Source organism: Onychostoma macrolepis, chromosome 19, assembly GCF_012432095.1.
Source record: "Onychostoma macrolepis isolate SWU-2019 chromosome 19, ASM1243209v1, whole genome shotgun sequence".
In the NCBI taxonomy this organism is placed as follows: domain Eukaryota; kingdom Metazoa; phylum Chordata; class Actinopteri; order Cypriniformes; family Cyprinidae; genus Onychostoma; species Onychostoma macrolepis.
The window spans coordinates 9,534,830-9,552,526 of record NC_081173.1 but is presented as its reverse complement, the minus strand read 5'-3'; the positions used below and the strand labels follow the sequence as shown (position 1 = coordinate 9,552,526).

Sequence of the window (17,697 nt, the reverse complement as noted above, 5' to 3'; positions counted from 1 at the left end):
GTGCATGCCACTCGGTTTGTTATCAGTTTGGCATTCATAAATTAAGCATCCAAATACTTTTTGGAACCACATTGTGCATTTTGTTTGAGGTTACAATACCAATAAAACATTGTCTGTCTCATCAAATCATGAGGGTTTAATTATGGACTTCCTCCAAACTGTTTCTTCAGTAAAAAAGAAGTTGACAGGATGTATTTAAGCCATCACTGACAAATGAAGAAATAACACTTCACTGACTGTTTAAAAAAACTTTTTTAAACAGTAATTTAAACAAATCGGCTATGCACTCCATATAATACAGCACGACTTAAAACTAGCTGAACGGTAAGAAATATCACACGTTCGGCATAAAGACATTCAGCAGGAACTTTTCAGATCGGAACTATTCATCTGGGTCAAACATACACAAAGGATGGCTGTTATATCAAAATTACACAGCAGCTGAGCAGTGAATTATAGAAGATGGCTTCTGAAGTCAAAAATAAAGTAAAAAGTAATGGGCCGCAGATTCTCGACCGACTCTCTGTGATCAAACCCATCTATCTTGTTCAACCTTGGTGTGTTTAAAGTGTAAGCAAAATCCCATCAGCCACTCACAGACAGCGGCCCTGTGAATACAGATGCCTATGCGCTCCGGACTTTCTGCCCTTTAGGTTTAATCTATTTTTACTGGCTGTAAAGCGTAAGCTTCATCGGTTCTGAACTAGAGACCTTGGCAAAATCGATGGCATTTCACCCACAATTCACCTATATATAGACGAGAGACAGAAAAGGAAATATAACTTTTCACACAATTTGGAGGTGTATGTTACAGAACGAATGCAAATGAAGTTTGAGGGAAAGTCCTCAAGCGAGAGGATATGGATTGCGTGAGGGGAGAACAAGAGGAGAGCCGCGTTTCTGAAGCTCTGAGCCTCCCACACGTTTTTAGACACGTTTATGTTTGAGTGTGTGTGCGCGCGTGTGTGTGCGTCAAGGATTCTCTTGAGCACTTTGCGTCATACGCTTCAACCCACATGCACACCTGACTCCACACATGTACACACACAACCACACACAAGTCAACCCCTTGGGTTCCATTCTATAAGCAGAGGCAAAAGGTACAGGAAAAACGTCCATTTTTATAGGAACACAAAGGTCAAGTTAGTCCATGTTGACAAACAAAATCACATGTACTTAAAGGGATAGTTCACCCAAAAATGAAAATTCTGTTATGAATTATTCACCCTCATGTCATTCCAAACCCAGAAGACCTTCGTTCATCTTCAGAACACAAATTAAGATATTTTTGATGAAATCCGAGAGCTTTCTGACCCTGCACAGACAGCAACGCAACTGACACATTCAAGGCCCAGAAATGTCGTTAGGACATCATTAAAATAGTCCACGAATGTGCGTCAAAAACTGACACGGAAGAGAAGAAATCGTTGAATAAAGTCGTTATTTTTGTTTTCTTTGTGCACAAAAAGTATTCTCATAGCTTCAAACATTACGGTTGAACCACTGATGCCACATGGACTATTTTAATGATTTCCCTTACTCCATTTCTGGGCCTTGAACATGTCAGTTGTGTTGCTGTCTTTGAAGCGTCAGAAATCTCTCGGATTTCATCCAGAATATCCTAATTTGTGTTCGGAAGATGCACAAATGTCTTACAGGTTTGGAATGACATGAGGGTGAGTAATTAATAACAGAACTTTCATTTTTGGGTGAACTATCCCTTTAAGGAAAGCTGTCTTTGGGTTACAGGAAAACACTATTATATAGAATCTGTATTGCATTGTCAAAGTGAGCTCTCAATAAGTACTGCTTGGTATTTGATTTATAGGTCTGAGGTTTTCAGGCAAAGTATAGGGTCCTCTTGCCAATACATCACCATCCATGGACACAATAACTGTCATACGTGAGGAGTACAGGGATTTCTCATGCTGAATGCGTGCTTCAATAAACTAAAGAACAATCTCTCCTGTGGTATTTCAAATAGAATATGCTGCAGCTGCTCTACATGTGTCAAGTGCATTTTGTGCCATCTGGGAGGAATATAGAAAAAGTGAAAAATCCACCTCGTGCACAAAAACACCGTTTGACACAAAAAACTAAAATGGAGATGAAGAGCCAGAGAAATATAGAAGGCAATGCTGCCCTCTCCTGGTGACTAAAAACGATTAAAAAACAATAAAAATCAAAACAATGTGTCCTGTTATAGGATAAAGAATATAGTTATAGGATGTACACAAATTTTATTTAACATTTTTAAATGCGACAAATTTTTTTTAATTTATATTTAATATAAAAATTTTTAGTATCTTTTTGATTGAATTAAATGGATGTAGCAATGTGAGAAATTAATTTTGAAAATGACAAATATGCATGAATAATTAAGTTATTAAAGCTAAATATTAATGTAATGTAATAATATCTGCCAGAGATACATTCTCCAGAATCCCAACAACCCTACAAAAGATAGATGAATACAATATAATTTTAAAATAAAATATAACAGTTAACGAAATATCAAGGAATAATAATAATAATACTATCATGGAATACTGTATAATGAAATACAGAGACACATACACAAAAAAAGGGATAAATTCTTCGATAATATCAACACTTTTATTAGATTTTTTAGAGAAATATTAAATGCCCCCTTTGGGTGTTATAACAATCATACAGTCTGGATTAAATAAAAAATAACATATGTAAATACTGAAATATGATTCACAGGCCTCACAAGACGCTAAAGATAAGCTGTACAATTTAACACTGGTTTCCATGTTATCGTTAATGAAGAGCATTGTGGTGATAAATGAATCTCAAAGCAGCAAACTACAGGGTTAGACCTTAAAGTAACTCTACAGTGCTCCTGAATATACACAATGTTACATTTCATATGATAAACATACATGAAACAATACTGACTCTGGTTACATACATTATTCTGTATACAATTTGATTGATAAAAATAAAGCATGTCAACTCAGGTATGGTATAGTTTTTTTTGTTGCAAAATAGACTCATCTGCTATTGCTTTGGTGTAATGGACCAGATGATCGGGACGAGAAGGACCAGTGCATGGCCCTCTCGACTGACAGCAGATTCCTGCATGAGGTTCCCGGATCTACTTCCTCCCACAAACCTATCTGTGCTCAGAGACTGAAGAGCTCTTCGGCATTTGGTGCGTTTCCATTGGTCTTGTCCCAATCGGTCTCAGAGTTCCAGTCCTGAGGCGTCACCCCAATGTCCAGGACCTGGGGGTTAGTACGAGACTCAGCGAGTCTACGGGGAAAGAAACAGAAGAATGTCAACTGAAAAAGCTGAAACTCTTCAGTGATGCAGACGTACAGGTTTGATTAACATATGGGTAATTCCATTAAAATGTTAACCAAACCACGGAAAAATATAAATGAAGTATAAATCCTCTGTTTTTCGTCACATTTGTAAAGCTGGAATTGCCCATATGGCTCTAAAGGTTTCATTAAAGGAATATTTCACCCCAAAAATGTAAATTTCCAGAAAATGTATTCACCTTCAGGCTTTCGAAGATGAGTTTGTTTCTTTATCGGAACAGATTTGGAGAAATGTAGCATTACATCACTTGCTCACCAATGGATCCTCTGCAGTGAATGGGTGCCGTCAGAATGAGAGTCCAAACAACTGGTAAACACATCACAGTAATCCACACGACTCCAGTCAATCCATTATTGTATGTATATGTTTTCAATTATGGACAGAGCAATATTATGGATAGAGAACTTGTTTAAAGTTACAAACATCTTGATGAATTTATTTCAAACAGACAGTTGTTCACTTCACAAGATGTTAATAGTTAGACTTGAGTTGTGTGGATTAATATTTAGCTGTTTGGACTCTCATTCTGATGGCACCCATTCACTGCAGAGGTAAGCAAGTGATGTAATGCTACATTTCTACAGATCGGTTTTGATGAAGAAACAAACTCCACTACATCTTGGATGGCCTGAGGGTGAGTACGTTTTCAACAAATTTTCATTTTTGTGGGTGAACTATTCCTTGAAAAGCCACATTTGGTTGGTTATTTACTATGCTAATAACTGGTATGGTTTTATTTGTAAGATTAGAAGGCATGCAGTACATCAATGTAATTGTATTACACTTTTAACTAAGTGTTATGTTCAGGGATAAAAAACAAAAACAGGATGAAAACACGAATAACATACAAACTGGCTAGACTGAGAATGACGGGATATTGTAAACAAACCACATTGTATTTAAATATGGATCATTGCAGAACCCTGCCATCTAATTCACAATTAGATCTGTATGTTGGGTCAGTAACAGCCCAGGATGCTAATTTGGTTGGGTTGATCAGTGAAAGTTGGCAGGGTTCTGGAAGACAACAGGGGAGGGGAATGATGTTACAGATTGACAGACAGTATATAAACGGAACACAGATTTGGGTATGGAGCGGGTGGAAGTTGAGCTCGGGTTGGATTGGTACAGGACTGAACCTGTACTTGTTACCTGGAGAGTACTCATAGCTATCCAAACTGCAGCTAGGAACAAAGAGAGAGCACAACAATCAAGGGCCGCAGGATGCTTCTCTGTACCCCTTTAAGAAACAGTTCTATTTTAAAACAAGTGATAATGCATGAAACAGCCAGTTTTTTATATTAATCTTCCAGTAGGCATGAAAGGTTAAATGCAGTATTAGCTGCTTCAGCGCAGATGGAGATGTTGCTGCTCAATAAGGCTGCACCCATCTTCAATTAATCTGATAAATATCCAGACAACACATGGCTCCTCTGATGCAAGACTTATATAAAAGATATATTAAGTAATAAGTGACCAAATAAGTAACAAACTACATCCAGTAAATAAAAAGTAGTTAGATTTCTTTGGCCCAGTTTTAATCTATTTATTATTATTATTATTATTCACATTTTATTTTCTTATTTACAGTATTAATTATTTATTGCAACCATTATAAGTCTAACAAAAAGCAGATAAAAACAGCAGTTGACAGGAAAGAAAAAAATAAATAAGAAGCTTGTTGAGGAAACATTTCCAAGCATTCCATGTTCAGCTTGTTTGGTGGATTTAATCAAATACAATTGAAAACATTTGTACTCATAAAGCACAAATATTCAGGTCAGGTTTTTCATCTTTATGCCATCAAAAATAAATCATTGAAGGCCAACTCAACAATAGTTTGTCAGGGTATAATTTGCCCTGCAAACTATTGTTAAGTAAAGCTCTAGCTTGGTTCTGTGGAGAATAAACAAATAAAATCAGAAAACTGTCTCATGAGACCTTAGTATGGGAAAAGTGCCTTTGCTCAATTGCTCCGGATGATTAATCTAAGGCCAAGAAGCATGCGGAACAAACTAAAAGAAATATTTAAAATGGTTCCAACAATCTTTGAGAACAAACAGAAAGATTGTAGTCTGAGATCGTCTTGATGTGCGAGAGGTTATCAGCATGTTTTTTTAACATGCAGCTCACTTCTCAAGGATTTGCCCTTCCTGTCCCTCATTGAAGAGAGATAGAAAGGAGATTTAGACGAGACAGAAGCTTGAGAGAGGAGATAAGAACAGCTTTGGGTGCCTCATACCTTGAAAAAGCCTCTTCCAGACCATCATCCATCTCCTGAAAAGAGGAACAAAATGGTAGTTGAATTGTAACAAGACGAGCAAAGTTAATGGTCAGCAATCACTGATGTAGAATCCTCCCTGAGAGTCTTATTTAAGAGAAAAGCCAGTGTACAAGGACAAGATCTTACCCATAGGGTGGTGCTGTTGTTGTTGGGCTCGGTAGGATTGTCCACATTTTCCACAGCAGATGAGTAATCATCAATGTCCAACAGGTTCTCTGTAGCTACTGCTAGAATAGATACACAGCCCATTAATATCAAAGTGCTAAAGGGATAGATCACTCACACACACACAAAGAATAGAATAGAAGGCACAGCGAGTTTAAGGAGTTTGTACCTCCTACTTTAAGGCTGTTAAGGCTGACCGATCTCTCCGACTGTGAACTGTTGGACGTCTCTCCAGCTGAATCCCATTTCACACGATTGTCTCTCTCTGAAAGTAGAACACCACATGAATTAAATTCATGCTGTACCATAAAGTAGAACAGAAATATATACTTATTTATATACTGAACACTAAACAAAAAGTTAATCCCAAAGTGAAAACATCAATTGCTCAGAATGAGAGTTCAAAGAGCTCATAAAAACATCACGATAATCTACACGTAATCCAGTCAATCAATTAAATTAATAACATTGCAATAATCCATTTATTTCTTACAAACACATACAGCTTTTCACTTCACTAAGATGTTAACTGATGGACTGGATTGGCGCGGGTTACTGTGATGTTTTTATCAGCTGTTTGGACTCTCATTCTGATGGCACCCATTCACTTGGTGAGTAGATGTTAATTTCGGACATTTTTAATTCCTTTAAGTATTAACATTATGTTGTATTCTGGTCACATAATTTTAGGATTTTTTTGATACAAGGAATTTTTTTGTGATGCATTAACTGGCTCACCAAATCTAAAAATAAAATCATTTTGTGTGTCCATCTTTTCTATAACACGAAAAGGTAACAGAGCAATGGCCCGCCTGCCATAATCAATCACGACAGCCTCAGTGCCCTCAAAGACCCTATCAGGCAAGCATATTCTTCAAAACAAAGTGACAAATTATCTTCCACTTGTGGAGTATGATCCTCTGCAGTTATATACAACCTCCACATTGTTCTGTGGAGAGATATGACACTCTGTACCTTCTTTGGCAACCTCCCAGAACTCGAAGGCCACTCTGAAGGCCTGAGCCACCGTGAGTGTGACTGCCTGGGCCTGAGAGAACACAACAGAACAAGAGCGAGTCAGTCAGACAGGAAGGAGGAGGACTGTAGCGTCTGTACATTATACACTCAAGAACAACATGCAAATACAACATATACGCATCTTTTTAATCTTTTTAACCATCTTCAACAGCAGTCTTCAGTGGTTTACAAACTTTTTAGACCACTATAGCTAAACAAATCAAACCAAAATGCACAGAAGTAGTCCGAATTTCACACAAAGCTGTAATAATAATTAATAAATACACACACACACATATATATATATATATATATATATATATATATATAATAAAATACATAGGCCTATATTTGTTTATTGTAAAGTATTTCACACTTCCAGTTGCACTGTACCACATGGGAATGTTCTGTGTGCTACGGGCAGCATGTATGCCACAATTTTAGCATCTCTGGCATAAATAACAACATAAAAGTCTTTATGGTAACTATTGGATACAGACAGATAGAGGCAGACAGACATAAATAAATGGTTGATAAGAGATTTTATTTATTATATTGAAAATATGAAATAGTATTTTTATATATTTCAATTTATTATATTATGAATTATATTGAATATATCATCTATAAAACAAAAGCTCTGTTCTGAAACCTAGTGAGCATAAAACACATTATTGTAACTATTGGAGCCAAGTAAGTAATGTAAATTTAAAAAGGTAATATATTTTATATTTATTACATTATAAATTATATGTGAAACTTAGAGAGCTGCCTTACGTCTATAAAAATCCCATCTGAAACAACCGCAAAAGCAAACATCCTCACAATAGATTTGAATAGTTTTACGTTAGCATGTTGCTAAGCTAGCAACACAGTATTTCAAAAAGCAAAAATACATTGCAATAAATACAATAAATCTCTGAATTCACTCAGTTTCCTGATCAGCCTTTGTTTCAGTAGTGCGCATATGGTGCCTTCAAATGATGCCTAGGTAGGCGGCTCACTAGGAAAGCTTTTGCATCTAACCCTCAGCATCTAGACTTAAACAGGCATGTTTTGGGATGGTGAAGTGAATGCTTTGAAGAACAGCCTGTCCTTCAACAGACACAAAGTGAGCTAGTCAGCTATTCTGGAAAAAACTGTCCCCCTTCTTCATGCTTTGTTTGACTGCTTTTGTTCCAGTCAGAAGTCTTTGTGATGACTGAGGATTCACAGCTTTCATAAGGAAAGCATCAAAAACTCACCACTTTCCGTTTGGCACATAGGAATGCGTGGCACTCCAGCGTCTCATTCTGCTGGTTCTGGGTGATGAAAGCAAACACTTTGTCATGCATCTTGTCAGCTGTGCAGTATGATATCCTGGGGGAAAGGGTCACAAAACAGACCAGAGTTAAGGACTTGCAGTCAGTTTTGAGTAAATAAAAATTATGTTTTGCAGAGATATGGATATGGAGCAGACACAGCTGTCTGCGCTGGATCTTCAAGGACTGTTTTTGTACTGCTGTTACACATTGAAGAACTGACGGCTGCTGTTTTTCTTTAAACAAATATAGGAAGTGAGTGTGTGGATAGTAAGCTCAGCTGAAGCACATCCAACTGTGCAGATGAGATTCATTGGAACTACTGCTGGTCTCCTGCAGCATGCTGTATTTCACATGTCCCTAGTGAGAAACTCAGAGGTGAGTGTGTGTGTGTGTGTGTGTGTGTGGTAAAACACTGGATGGAAGGATAAATCATCTCTTCTGTAGGTCAGACACACTCACTTCTCAGAAGAGGAAGCCTACAGAGACCATTACTTTTCATTGTCTAATGTGTTTGCGTGGTACAGCGTGTGAATGTTTAACAGGCAGGTGAACGTGAGAGAAATCGTGTGTGGAGTTCACCTGTATATGGAAATGTTCTCAATCAGCTGGTTGGACACACTGTCACACAGGACGATTCCCTGAGGAGACACTTTCAGGGCCACTTTAGGCAGTTTCTTCCCGCTGGCTTTGGCCTAACAAATTAACAAAACAAAGAACAAAAACAAATGAATTAAAGATTTTAATATTGTTGCTTGTACGTTGTCAACTGATTTTCATAGTAGTGCTTGTCCATGCAGAACTTGGTTCTTGATTCTAGGATATTCTGTGTTTACTTTAAGGGTTATGAGTTTTCTAAGGTGTTCTGTGTGATTTATTGCGTTGTTAATAATAGGGTGTTTTTAGGGGTCTCACTATATAATCTTTGTATATTCTTATATCTTCATATCCAAGGTAGGGCTGGGAAATGCGGCCAAAAAAAAAATTACCACAGTAAATTCACAATATCACGATAAATTTCACAAGTTTCATTTATTTCAAGATTAAATGCTGATTTTTACTCCCAAGTCAAAGTTGTAGAAACCAGACCGTTAAATTGTGGTTTAAAAACTACTCTTTATGGTCAGAACATGACAAACACTTCACATATTTGAATTCTTTAGACTTTCAATAATTTTCCTTAAATATCTTAAGATATTAAGATTCTAATGAGTGATATCGTTTCAGATCATGAAACAGGTTTGCATGAATTTAAATCAATATAAAAAAAAACATAAAAAAAAACAGTAACATTGTTTTTATATTGTGAAATTTCATTATTCTGTTTGAGTTTCATAAAAATTGACCACTGGTCTTCCATAGTAGCATACATTTAGAAGATCATGATAACCACACTTAAAACCAAACATATCACCTCAATATCATGGTAAAAAAAAAATGTAAATACATGGTTTCTAGGTATTTGTATGAAAAACAGTAGTGTAAATACATTAAATAAAAATGCACAAACACTATAGCTTAAATTGCAAAAAATGCTAGTTATATTTCATTATTCCTTTAATACTTTGATAATACAATAAACCAAGGTGCAGTTAGTGTTACTACAGTAAATTCATGGTAAGTGATGGCGATTTGTAGATTGAAAAGCTTTCTGACTGTATCGTTGTGCACAGTGTTCTCAGTGCTGTCGTAAAACTAGCTTAAATTATTCATTAAATCAGTCATTTGTGTTCTTCGCTGAATTAATGCGCTTCACACTGGATCTCAGTGCTGTTTAGTGCTCAAGTGCCCGAGATTTATCAGGAAATAAATGCATCTGCTCTAGTGAGCTCACGCTGCACTGCTGTTTGAATTTTCAAATTTTAAATTTTCAAATGAGCCGTGCTGTTTCGTTCCACTTTTGGTACATAAACTTTATATTGAACATTTATCAAACTCGTGTTATCGTTTCATCAAGGGCAATTATATTGTGATAATTATTGTTATCGTTTTATCGCCCAGCCCTAATCTGAGCTATATGTCAAATGACAGAACTCACCGTGGCAACAATCCTCTTGACAGCAGCGGCTGAGAGCTCCTCGCCTTTGGGTTGGTCCACCAGAGTCATGCCCAGATGCCGAAGGTTAAAGGTCATTCCCTCCAGAAGAGTCTCTCTCGTGTCAGTCCAGTTCTCAGGGAGCTCTGGAGCAAGGGGAGAAAAGACGAACAGAGTGAAGAGTTTGAGGCAACACTAAACAGCTACAAAAACATTCACACATGTGGGTTAAACCAAGTCAGCACAGACAAACAGAGTCATGAAGGTCATGAAGAGTTATGAAATATTGAAGGAAAAAAAACAATCACTGCTCACTGCATGAGCAAATATTTGTTGGAATCAACCTTTGCTCTAAAGACTCAAATATTCCAGGCCAAAAACATTTTGGATGCCTCTGTACATCCTTATTTCCAAGGCTGACTCGAAAAAGGACTGGAACAGCTCTAAGAGATGAAAAAGTTCAATGAAGTTAAATGTGTCTTTCTTGAACCAGTGTGTTTTTTTTTGTTTGTTTTTTGTTTTTCTCAATTTCTATCCTGAAGTGCGTTTTCTCAGCTCATCTTCACTAAAAACATCTGAAAATATAAAAGTCTTGCTTAAACCCCTACTGCACATCTTTGGGGGGAGAATAATTTGGTTAGGTTGACTATTAACACATATGTATTGTATTAGCATGTGTTTTGAATACTCAGTTAACAGTTCTGAGAAATTATTACTTGTAAAGTTAATGCCAGGAACGTGTCAATTATATAAAATGTAAATGTGATTAGAAAACCTCCAACACTTCTGCCTTCACAATCTGCATAATTTCCCAATCTGATTACAACACATTAAGCTGTTTCAGCTATCCATTAACTATGATGCACACAAATAAACGCTCTCGTTATTTCCGTTTGGCAGTGGAGCTATAACATTTAAAATTCAGAAAATCCCCACAGACCAATTCTGGGAATTACAACACAAATGAACCAATCCAAAACAGACAAGACATTTTTCCATTTAGTCAGATGTGTTAAACAGCTATAGTGAATAATACAAGCCACTGATCTGCTAGAATCCCAGAAACCTCTCAAACGCTCAACCATTAAAGCTACTGTACCACCTGTTCAATGAATCATACATATTTACAGGAATCATAATCACAGGAAACAGTGAATCATTGTCTCAGAAAGAGATTGTTGATTTTTGCGCACAGCCAACAGAAAACAAAGCTGACTGAAAAATGTCAAAATTCACAGCTCTAATGTGGCATAAACAAAACCAGCCATGCCAAAGATGATCAAATCATTACAAAGAAACTGAAATGCTTTTGAGTGACTTCTTGTGTCCTTAAATCACTTTAGGAAGCTGCAGGGTCTCTATATCATTACTTTTCCCACAGCTCCTGAAATAACATATCATGCTGAAATTATTGATGATGCTCTACAACCCCAGCATGAAACTAGGGTAATTCACAGACACGCAGAGATGGAAAAGGGCGTAATAATACAGCCCTACTGACATACTGATTAGTGACACACCCAAGGGCCCTTAATCACAGGGGGGGGGGGAATCACTACTTTGTCTTAACCATGTCCCTGAAGAACCATCCAAGGGTGGAGTAACCCCAACCACCGCCTGCCTTCAAGCTCCAAAATCAGAAACTCAACTGGCTGTTGGGCCAGATATGATTATAGTGCAAAATGGTGATTTTCTTTTTCTGAGGTCATGGTAAGGTTGGGAGTTATTTCAATCTTGGCCAGATAGAGAGGAAAAAAAAAAAAAAAAAGTGTCCTTTTGTTTATTTTTCAAAATGGAAAAATAAACAGCACTCTCGGAAACAGGAAAGTCATTCTTGCTTCGAGAAAAATGCAGATAAAAGTAGATGACGCAAGCGATGGTAACATGTTAATGAGAACCTTGATATGAGAGATTTGTGTGTGAATTATAAACAACTACTAAATTATAATAATAATTTCTTTGGGGGAAACTAGAGCTACTAGTGCTTCTACTTCCACACAGCTCCTCATGAAACATGAGAGGTGAATATCGAATGCTTTTATCAAATGGACTGGCTGGAAAAAGCTCAACAGCTGCTGCTGGACGTCTCCCTGGCTCTCTGCGTCAGACTGCTGCACTCTTTAGTATGTGCAGGGCACCGACACACCAAAGATCCAGAGGCACAGCAATAAATCTCACCACTATAAAACACCATAAAAACTCTCTCTTCATTACAATGCAGCCATGTTTGCTGCAAGCTATGCACTTTCTCTGTTCAGGCACATGACTTTGGAGCAGCAAGAAGGACATTTCTGATCATTCTGATGAGAAGTGATCATAGGAGATAGCTGAATGAGATGCTTCCAAGAGGAAGGAAAGTAATTATGAGCTATAACAAGGTGAATTGTTATCAAACCTCCCGTTTAAAAGTTGATAAGCCTATTCATTTTGCCATCTGTGCACAAGAAAGTCACTTGTGTTCATTTTTGAATATGCATTTAGTTTTGGGTCAATAACTTTTTTTCATTTAAATTAATTGAAAATACATTAAGATTCACATTTGCATCAGTTAAGAAATTGTAATCATTAATATCTGAAAAAACTTTCATCAACCAAATCAAAGTTATGCAGCGTAACCATATATATGAAAAATATATTTAAAAACTTTTTTGAAAAATAATGATAATGATGTGTACACTCAAAGTAAGAAAAATCTTTTTATTTTTACTTATATTTTATGTATAATATTTTGCTTTCCTAACTGTAAATAATTATATTAATACAAATATTAATACTAATATATATATATATATATATATATATATATATATATATATATTTATATTTATTTATTTATGTCTTTAAGGTTTTTAAAACAACATGAAAAAGATTATAATTCTAAAACATGTGATTTAAACTAAATTGCTTCTTTTATTTAGCATGGACACTTCTTGTCACTGAGCCTGTTTTTTTTACGGCTCAACAGTGACCCTGTCAGAACAGACCTGCCACCCATTTTTTGGGTCGTGACTAGGGTTGGGTACCGAACTCGGTACTTTTAAGGGTACCGACCGAATTGCGTCGGTACTACCGAGTATCGATTCACACCAAATCATTCGGTACCACATTTCGGTACCTGAGAACGCATTTGGGCGCTTACGAGAGAGACAGAGAGAGAGAGAGAGAGAGAGAGAGAGAGAGAGATGATGTCACCACTACAACTCTTTAAAACACAACACACAGGGCAAACCGAAATGTTCTGACGTGTGCTTAAATTTCTAGGGTCATGGTTTCCGAGAAGACGCGGACAGGATACGGAGTCCATTCATAAGACCGGAATTTACTCTATAGCGCGGAATGCCACGCAATTTGTCAAGTTTTGGATGAAAAAAAGAAGGTCTGTCACTTAATTCGATTCGCGATATGAACTAGTGTATGCGAATATTAAAACGCAAAAAGACGGTTTAAATATGAATCCTGCATGTTCCGTTATCCTCGGTATGTATGAATGGCGGAGACGCGGTTTCGTTTACTACACAAATACTGAAGCACACGTGAACTCTGCATCTCACAACATGAACACATGAACTTACAGGCTGTTAGAGTCACTTCATGAGAATTTTACCATTACATTTGAGAAAACCAGCATATTATATTGTACACACACACTTCACGGCAACCTGTCAAAATAAAAGTGCGGTTTAACACGTAACAGAAATATATTGCTCTTGTATTACTTTTGTACTGTATAATGTACATCTTTATATATTCCACTTACTGAAAAAATTAAATAAAACAATTAAATGAAAAAAATAATTACAACCACATTAATAACTTAATTGTGGAAAAAAAATACAATTATTATTAGAACTTTTTTTAAAGGAATATTCACACAATTTTTCTACCATGTATTAATTTTAACAGTAAACCTCTGTTTGTTTGCCAAAAATAAAATGGTTTCATTTTCATATGATTAAAAATAAATAAATGTTTAATGTCTTCATTTGATTATCAGAAAAAATAAAACCCAAAAATGTCTGGAAGAAAAAAAAAATTCTAGGGCCCTATTGTTAAAAATGTTGAAATTGAGAGTTTTGGACTTATTTTTTCACTGAAATAAATGTTTTTGTTATTACACAGAGAGAGTAAAGTACCGAAAAAAGGTACCGTTGGGTACCGGTACCGAATTTCAGGTACCGGTACCGGTACCGATACCGATACCGGTTCAAATGTGAACGGTACCCAACCCTAGTCGTGACCCACCAGTTTAAAGAGAACATACACAATCCAGCACTCAAAATGAACAACTGCAATCCAGTCAAATAAAAAAAGGAGTGAAATGAGCTGAAGTCTGTATTGCAGCTAAAAGTAGGTCAGTAGATCAACAAAAGAATGTTAAACACACAAATGTGTCTTATTCTTCATCATTCACCCGTTGAGAGAACAACCTATAAACACTGGTAGCTTGCTGATGTTGGAAACTTTTACCATTTTGGCAAAGCCTTAGCCTTCACTGTGACTGAATTATGACGAACACAATCGTAACCGTGTACTTGCAGACTTCTTGTATTCCAGGTCATGCAGATAAGCAGCTCTCAGCCGACAAACAGAGCCGCTTTTGTGGAGTCGAGACAGAATTAAAGGGGAAATGAAAATGCACAGCAAACTTTCTGATCCCACTAAAGAAAAAACGTTGCCCTTGTAAAGACCAATCCAGCCCACTTCACCTGCTTTCAAATCTCTGCTCTGAGCTTGTTCATTGCAACTTTGAAGAAGTCTTTGTTGAAATAAATGTGCTTTAGAATGGCTTGGAAACTGCCAGCAAACAAGTACCTACTTGCAGACTAGTCCAGGATGGATGCCAAAGAGAAGGAAACAGATTTCAGATGCCGACAAAATCACACTGCTGGCTTTGCATCATGTTTATTTCACAAAACCGTTGTAGGCAACTTCTCATCCCTCTCATTAGGTCTCTTTTCAATTAACCCTCAAAGACCCACTGTAGCAAAACTGCAACAATTGTTTAAAGCAATTCAATTACAGTTTTAAAACTTATCACTTATAAAATACTAAACGTGGACAATTAAGGGGAAAAAAAATATATAGTAATAATACATTTAATCCTTAATTGCCCAAATGTTTAGTATTTTATAAGTGATTTATAAGTGAAGTTTTAAAAATATAATACTTTCATTCCACATGGTCGCATTAAACTGATCAAAGGTGACATTTATAAGGTTTCAGAAGACTTGTAATAAATGCGGTTCTTTTGAAATTTCCTTAAAAAAAAAAAAATGCATTGTGGTTCACACAAAAATATTAAGCAGCACAACTGTTTTCTACATTATTGATGATAATAATAATAATAAATGTTTCTTGAAATCAGCATATTAAAATGACTTCTGAAGGGTGATGTGACACTGAATACTGGAGTAATGATGCTGATACACGAAAAGAAAAGCATTTTAAAAAAAAAATATACTAACATTAATTTTTTTGCAATATTAATTATATCAAATAAAATGTCTTAATTTTTTTTTTATTCTAAAGCAGTAGTGTAAATCTTTTTATTATTATTATTATTATTATTATGATAGGATAGTGTAGAGCAGACAGGAAGAAATGTGGGAGAGAGAGAGAGGGACAATCCGAGTAATAACGCAACGGTGCTATACGACGGCGCACTTGCCCACAAGTCTATTGGCGCCGATGCAGTAGTGTAAATCTGAGACAAAGTTAGATTTTAAAAGCAACAGTGGGCCATGTTGGGCAACATTTTATTTTATTCACACAAGTCAGACTATACAGCTAAATATTCCTAAATATTTTGGATGCATCCTACTAAAACTTTTAAGAGAGTCAGAGGAGCCTTCAGAGATACAGAACATACTGAAATTTCAGATATCTCTCTGGAAGATTTATAAAGGTCAAAGCCACTGCACGGTGGGCCTCTGCATGTGCTTTTCCAGAATATATTACAGGAGGTCAGTGAGGTGTAGAAATATCTCAGGACCTTCACAGAGTGTCAGAGCTGAACATATTCACATTCCAGCCTCCCGGACCAAGAAAGTATGTACTTGCATAGTGCATTATTACAGTGGTGAAACTGTGCAACCCTGGAAACATTTTGCAACTTTTTTTCTCTCCCAAAATTCGCACTTAAAAACAAAAGTGGTTTGCTAAAATAAAATGTCTGGGGTTTTGAGGGCTAATGAAAAGCATGCAAGTGTTGGTGACACGTTACAGCAAAGCAATTTCTCAAAACCTAAAAGTTTTTAAGCATTACTGCTGTCTAGTTAGGTAGCTCAACAGGTTTTGAGACCCAGCCATCCACTAATGAACACTAAAACGTGTAGTTTCGTATGAAGGTTGTGAATCTCGTCGATAGATGTAACTTAAATACTCATCTACGCATTTCATTAAACAGATTTTCAGAGAACATTTATAAAATTTTATAAACAGCCATTTAAAAAAAAAAAAATAATAAAAAAAAATAATTACCCACAAACTAACAAAGCTTCATAACTATTAGGAAAACTTCATCTTTTGAGTGTATTACCAACCATGACAAGTTCAGATGCTAACGCATCGACAGCACGCAATATGAGTCAAAAGTCTCGCCGTTGACACAAATACTCACTTTGGTGTTTGCCTGAGCTCCAGGATTGTTTGGTCAGGCTGGGACTGCGAATAAAAGCCCTTCTGGCTGATTTTAGCACATCCATGGCGAGGTTTCAAAGCGGAGAAGCGTCTTCAGGTGCTGCTGTTGGCCATGAACTACGTCTTCTCACTCTCAACTTTGTTGTCGCCGTGTCGATGCAGACATCTGTGGGAATACTTGAGGCTCCGCGTCTCCTGGGCGGTGTTTCATCTGTCAATCAAAATGACGTTCGAGTTACGCGACGCAAAGATTCTGTTTCCATGGCAACGGCGTTAAACACGCCATTCGAAGCCTTGTTAGATGCGCGCTTTCGGAAATGGCTGTGAGCGAATATCAAACAGCTTAGCAGACAGCGGGTTTGTATTAAGGAACGTGGCGTGAGCGCCGTAATGTGTTCATTCCTCCCTATAATGCCTGACGAGTCAACGTTCATAAGGTTTAGAACACAGTCCGTGATTCCCAGAAAGACACGAAAAACAAGTGACAGCATGGTGGAATCTACTGATCTCATCTTTGTCGCCCTCATGTGGCTATAAAAAATTGTCCTATTGTGAAACTAAAGCCTGCTTTGATGAAATTATAAAATCAAGTTAACTATGTTCCACTATGGCTATAATAACACAACACAATTTGAAGGCCCCTCAATATAAGTTAAGGTATTTCAGAAATGTTCAAATATAAGACATTTGAAGGCTCCTCAATATCAAAGCCTAACAGAATATAACAGAATTCTTCATTTTAATGCACTTTTTAGCATTTCAATATTTTTTGAATAATAATAATTGTATGAATAATGTTAAAAATCTGCTAAATGTTTCCTAAGGCAGAACAGTGTTATAGTATTTCTAATTAAATTTTATTTTCATATTTTATGCGTTTTAAATTTTAGTTATTTGTATTAATT

At 36.5% G+C, this 17,697-nt stretch overlaps 1 protein-coding gene across 3 annotated transcripts; it reads right to left on the bottom strand.

Annotated features, from left to right (window-relative positions):
• Positions 1-2,592: 2,592 nt before the first annotated feature.
• On the bottom strand, positions 2,593-17,021 carry ldlrap1a (low density lipoprotein receptor adaptor protein 1a). Of its 3 annotated transcripts, none has more exons than XM_058754577.1 (9): positions 16,773-17,010; positions 10,157-10,299; positions 8,701-8,813; positions 8,062-8,176; positions 6,776-6,848; positions 5,970-6,065; positions 5,762-5,862; positions 5,594-5,628; positions 2,593-3,279 (listed from the first exon to the last, which is right to left on the bottom strand). In XM_058754577.1, exons 1-9 carry the CDS (start codon positions 16,855-16,857, stop codon positions 3,150-3,152), a joined length of 891 nt encoding a protein of 296 aa, XP_058610560.1. In that variant the 5' UTR covers positions 16,858-17,010; the 3' UTR covers positions 2,593-3,149. The 3 variants fall into 3 exon arrangements, with proteins under 3 accessions (XP_058610560.1, XP_058610559.1, XP_058610557.1); XM_058754576.1 differs by lacking the exon at positions 2,593-3,279 and adding an exon at positions 3,947-4,535 and having other exon boundaries at positions 5,762-5,859; positions 16,773-17,021; XM_058754574.1 differs by lacking the exon at positions 2,593-3,279 and adding an exon at positions 3,948-4,535 and having other exon boundaries at positions 16,773-17,019.
• Between the last annotated feature and the right edge of the window lie 676 nt (positions 17,022-17,697).